The sequence below is a fragment of the Capsella rubella genome, unplaced genomic scaffold (assembly GCF_000375325.1).
Source record: "Capsella rubella cultivar Monte Gargano unplaced genomic scaffold, Caprub1_0 scaffold_1, whole genome shotgun sequence".
In the NCBI taxonomy this organism is placed as follows: domain Eukaryota; kingdom Viridiplantae; phylum Streptophyta; class Magnoliopsida; order Brassicales; family Brassicaceae; genus Capsella; species Capsella rubella.
The window spans coordinates 13,383,094-13,389,161 of NW_006238923.1; the positions used below are offsets into that span (position 1 = coordinate 13,383,094).

The 6,068-nt window shown below is 32.3% G+C and overlaps 1 protein-coding gene across 2 annotated transcripts; it reads left to right on the forward strand.

Annotated features, from left to right (window-relative positions):
• Nucleotides 1–258: 258 nt before the first annotated feature.
• On the forward strand, nt 259–2,466 carry LOC17899343 (valine--tRNA ligase, mitochondrial 1). 2 transcript variants are annotated; one of them, XM_006305100.2, is made up of 6 exons: nt 259–653; nt 740–1,240; nt 1,319–1,425; nt 1,540–1,639; nt 1,725–1,873; nt 1,957–2,466. In XM_006305100.2, exons 1-6 carry the CDS (start codon nt 531–533, stop codon nt 2,105–2,107), a joined length of 1,131 nt encoding a protein of 376 aa, XP_006305162.2. In that variant the 5' UTR covers nt 259–530; the 3' UTR covers nt 2,108–2,466. The 2 variants fall into 2 exon arrangements, with proteins under 2 accessions (XP_006305162.2, XP_023645789.1); XM_023790021.1 differs by having other exon boundaries at nt 860–1,240.
• Nucleotides 2,467–6,068: the final 3,602 nt, after the last annotated feature.

The following is a 6,068-nucleotide window of genomic DNA, read 5'->3' on the forward strand; positions in this document are numbered from 1 at the left end:
CATGAAGAACCACCGTGTCCTCAAGGTGATAAAAAAGAACAGGACATTGGCCCTGTTCTTTTCTTAGTCGTGCGACTAGAGCAGCGACTGATTTCCAAAATCTGAGTTTTGAATTTTTTTTTTTTTTTACATTTTGTAATTATAAGCATCTCTAAGGGTATATTCGTAAATTAATTAAAACATCTAGTTAGAGAAGAAGATAAATTGTAGAGATCTGTAAGCTTCAACAATGGCAATTGAATCTCTGCGACTATCTCCTCTTTAAAATAAGAGTTGGGTTGTATCGCTGTTTTCTCCGGCGATTCTAAAATGTAATTTTTTTTTGTCGTGCGACAGAATTTAGAAAAGATGAAGAAGAAATAAAGGAGATTTGAGAATCAGTTCAGTTAAATAAAATCAGCCGCTATGAGAATCGCACGATTCTGAAAAGAACAGGGCCACTATCTGCTACGAAAAACTCTGGTGGCCTAGGAGAATGAAACAATTCATAAGCGAGTGTTGAAGTCATATGATTCTTTGAATACTCCTTGATGTTGAGAATCCTAGCTTTCATGAGAGCTTCTCCAATCTTAATGATAAGGACTAGACAACGTTTCACCAACTGCTTCGGATCTGACGCTCTTCGGTTTGCGCTTGTCTCTTACACTGCTCAGGTACTATTTATCGCACTAATCCCTAACAACCTCCTTAATTGTATGTTTTATAAACTAATAATTGGTCTACTCTTCATTCTTACTAGTGTGATAAAATTAACTTGGACATCCTCCGAGTTGTTGGTTACCGTCAATGGTGTAATAAACTATGGAACGCTGTCAGATTTGCAATAATGAAGCTTGGTTATAATTATTCCCCTCCGCAGATTCTAATCCTTGAAACAATGCCGTTCAGCTGCAAATGGATTCTCTCTGTTTTAAATAAGGCAATATCAAAGACAGTGGAGTCACTGGAGGCATTTGAGTTCTCGGATGCAGCCAACACAGTATATGCATGGTGGCAATACCAATTCTGTGATGTCTACATTGAAGCAATCAAGCCTTATTTTGCTAGTGACAACCCAACGTTTGCTTCAGAGAGGGCTCATGCACAACATGCTCTCTGGACAAGTCTGGAGACTGGGTTGAGACTGCTTCACCCACTTATGCCTTTTGTTACTGAAGAGCTATGGCAACGGCTTCCCTCACCAAAAGACACTGAAAGAAAGGCGTCTATCATGATGTGTGACTACCCAACCGCTATAGAGGTCAGTAAGATTCTCTTAGTAACTTGTCATTATTTTGTTGGGGTTTCTAACTCTTTCCTCCTGATGTCATGAACCCAGACTTGGACAAATGAGAAAGTGGAGAGCGAAATGGAAACCGTTCACGCGACTGTAAAATGCATGAGGGCACTGAGAGCAGGATTGCTGGAGAAACAGAAAAGTGAAAGGTCCGAGTAAATGATTAAATCCCCATTTTTAGACATTTCATAACCATCCTGCATTTTTTCGAATATACTGTCACTAAAATGGTTACTTTTTTTGGTTGTGTACAATTTTCTCAGGTTACCTGGTTTTGCTCTGTGTGAAAACAACTTAACATCTGAAATTGTAAAATCTCACGAGTTTGAGATCAGAACCCTTGCAAATCTATCATCCTTAGAGGTCAAATTCTATCTTCAGTTTCTTTCTTACAGTTTTTCTATTGTTTTGTGTATCTTATCTGAGTTTCTATGAGGCTATGGTACAGGTTTTTATTAAGGGAGAACACGCAGCCTCACCTGGATCTTCCGTTGAGACAGTAAACGAGAACCTCAAGGTGTATCTAAAAGTGGAAGGAGCCATTAACACAGAAGCCGAACAAGAAAAAATCAGAAACAAGCTTGGCGAGCTACATAAGTAATTCCCTAAATCCGTAATTGAATCACGTGTTAGTTTCCTGAGATTTCCTCATATAAAATGTTTATTTCTTGTTTCATCAGGCAAAAGGATAAGTTGCAGAAGATGATGAGGGTGTCTACCTATGAAGAGAAGGTCCCTGCAAATATAAGAGAAGACAACGCGACCAAGCTTGCTAAGATTCTACAAGAATTTGATTTCTTTGAGAAGGAAAGTGCCCGTCTTGCTGCATAAACAAGCAATCCACGAAATCAGGAAATGGAACAGAAAAAGTGAGAGAAAAAGTCACAGTTTCTGTCTGAGAAGGCCAAATGAAATATTTCAGGTTCGAGAAACCTGGTTCCTTCCACTTTTAAATACACCTTGAGGTTCATTACATCTCTATAAACAAGCTTCAAATATATAGTCAAAACTCAAAAACTAGTGGGGCTGCGTGTATTTAAAAGTGGGAGGAACCAGTGTTATGACTATTTTTCATTCCATGTCTATAAATAGAAACACCTTCGATTAGTTTTGAACAGATCATTTGCAAACACGATTTGTTTTGGTCAATGTGAACACTAAACAGCACTTGAAGTATTCTTCTTAGTTTATTGCACGGGACTTTGGGTTTAGGTAGCATGAAGTGTTAGTGTTGACTTGGTCAACCCATTCTAATTAGGCTCGAGGCAACTGAAGGGTGATACTTATTATATAAATAGCAAACCTTTCGGGTCATATGAATGATCAAGAGAATTTACAGCAAAAGCTAATGATTTACTCGAGTTGGTAGAACCAATAACTTTCCAGAACTACTGGTTCATCAAACCAGTTCCGTAAATTGACCCTTAAAACCACTAGATGACCAAACAGTAGATCAATGAGATTTTGCTCATCCCCATTATGTATCCATATATCCCCACATTCATCAGAAAATATCTAACTTTTTTTTTGCTTCCTGTTCTTCTTTTCATGAAACATTTGATCAGATTTCAGTACTTTGAATAAGTATAATTGGACCCCACGATTTACTTTGCTGCAGCCTTTTGATTTCCTCAAAAGTGTGATCATCAACATATACATTTGGTCTCAGTTTCATTCTTTGATAATGATGTTCATTCTGATAGTCTTCACATAGTTCTTAATGCCTAACTATACGTCACCAGAGAGGAGACCTGCACGGGGTTGTTGCTATGATTTTTTGGTAATTTTGATTGTATGTACATCTGTGTCGTATTTGTTTGGCTATATTTTGATTGTATGTTTCAATATTTCAAATATTATAATCTTATACTTTTAGTTATTCCTTTGAGTGGCGTTGTTGGTATATGCATTACTCGTATTTCGATTAATGTTTATGAGTTTGTTTGGACGCATGTATTAATATAGTTTTTTTTTTTGGGAAAATTCCATAAAAATTTCCCTTCTAATTTTAATTTGGAAGTTTAATACACCATGTTATTTGATTGGAAACAAAATGCATGGTTTATTAAATTTTGGTCTATTAATACATCAAGTATATAAAAATTGTCGAATCGAAGAAACCGCTTAACAAATGATAATCGAATTGACGGAATCACTGAACCGGGGTTAATGGAATTACACTAAATTTAGGGTTTATCGATCCCAATTCGATTTGGGGTAATAGCAAAAGACAATGCAGTCTTTGGATAACCCCAAATTACCTGTGTGTTTAGGGATTAGTGATTTTCTTAACCTCGGTTTAGTGATTCCGTCAATCCGATTAAGCGGTTTATTTGATTCGACAATTTTATATACTTAATGTATTAATAGACCAAAATTTAATAAATCATGCATGTTATTTCCAATCAAATAACATTGGGTATTAAACTTCCAAATTAAAATTAGATGGGGAATTTTTATGGAATTTTCCCGTTTTTTTTAGATAAAAAGTTTTAACTTAAAGGAAAGTGTGACCATAAACCATTTGTCACTCTATATTTTATTTTATTTTTCCTTTTTATTGTTATATTTTAAATTTGATTAGAAAATAATTTATTAAAGCTGGAGTGTACTCTGTTTGTTAGGTTCGTTTTTATCTATTTAAATTTTGGTCTACATTGTGTCAAAAATATTAGCCTTTTAGTATGAGGAGCTTATATATTCACTTTTTATATATTTTTTTAGAACTCATGAGATTAATATGACCATTTGGTTATTTATGTTTATAAAAGACTAGTTATGGGCCCGCGTTTAAAATTTATGTTTTCACGTATGAACTAAAAATATTGCATGTATTAAAATTTGGAAAACCAAAACAACAACAAACAAAAAATCAATATTAATTGAATATCATATTTTCAAATATAGATTAGGGCCTATCTAATAGACGGGTCATTTATTTTCAAAATAAAATTAAAACTAAAAATTTATTGTAAGAATGTTATATCCAAAGTACTAAAAAAAGATAACTTTTTAAGTTAGTAAATTGTTTTTTATTTGAACAAAATTATTTATTTATGTATCATACATATTTTAAAACTTTATTAAAACCATATTATAATAATTATCTACCACCAAAACAAATTGTGAGCTATTCACCATTTTTCATTATATTACTATTAGCAAATTTTCAAAAAAGAATAATTTACATATTATACCCTAAACATGATTATATCATTATCGTCAAAATGTTATTTCCTAATTTATAGTTTTAAAAAAAAATATTCTCGCAGATTTTTTTACTTTGAAATTTAATGTATTTCTTAAACTTATTTAATTGTTACAAAATTTTATGGTAAATTTCTTACAAATTAACATCAATCCAAAAAATGAGTTATAGTGTCGTTGAAAAAAACATTTAATTTTTTTTTTCAAAAAAATGAAAGTATACAAAATTACATGTTATCCTTATTTTTAAGTTATACTACGAATAAAAATCATTATACTACGAATTATATTGACTTTTGTTATCCTTATTTTTAAGTTAATAATGTCTCTTTTGAGTTCCCTTTTATTCACCCCTCTTGTTTAGCCAATGAGAATGCACTATGTCATATTTCATCTAAATATAAATAAAAATTAAACAATTATAACATATTAAAGAAGTAAAAACATTTAATAAAGAGAAATTTGTGAATTCTGCCATGTACAGTGACAAAACTTCTTAGAACTGCCATTAAAAGAAATCCATTCTCCCACCTGCCATAAAGGCTTTGTAAAAAGACCAACTTACCCCATTATCTCTCTTCTTCTTCATCTACATTTCTTTTTCTTATTCCAACAAAAGTTTTTAAATGTATTACAAGTTCTTTAAAATGGTTTTTAATGATTTTCAACGGTTTTTAAAGGGTTCTAGAAGATTATAAAAGTTTTTATTAAATGATTTATCACGGTTTTTTTTTTTTTTTTGTCGGCAAAGAAACAAGAGAGGGTTCAATCGAGCCAACTCAAAGGACAATTGTTTACAAACTTGATAAGATGCAGACTAGCACGCGCTCGGCGAGCCAAAAAGTCCGCTTTTACATTTAGATTTCTAGAAATAAGAGATAGAGAAAAAGATGAAAATTCCTCCCTGTCTATATTGATATCTTCTAGGTAGATAGAGAACGCCAGCCACTCGTGTGGAGAAGACACCATCTTCACCAAATCCGAACAGTCAGTTACAAACACAACGTCCCTGAAATTATGGCCTATCATTTATCACGGTTATAAGGAGTTTAAAGGGATTTACAAGTGTTTGTAAATGTTATAAAATGATTAACAATGATTTTAAAAGGTTTACTCAAGTTTTGAAAGGTTTTGGATGACTTTTAAAAGATTTACAAGGTTTTTTAAAGGATTTGAAAATATTTACAAGGTTTTTAAAAGATATTCTTATAACCGTGATAAATGATAGGAAACCGTTGGTGGGAAATATTTCCGAAGGAATATTCTTTTTGTTGGAAGGAATATTCTTTTTGTTGGAAGGAATATTTTTTGTTGGAAGGAATATTCTTTTTGTTGGAAGGAATATTCTTTTTGTTGGAAAGAATATTTCTTTCATCATCATGGGTTATAATAAAAAGGGTAATTTAGACCTTTTTTACATTGAAGAGGGTATTTTGAAAACGGACACCTAGAGAGGGTACTTGTAGAAAAGAATATCATAAAAATGTTAGTTGTACAAATCCCCCAATTCTTTATGATAGGTTTATAAATTTAATTTGAAATATTTTCATATTTCTTAAATTTATGGGAGAATTTCAAAAATACC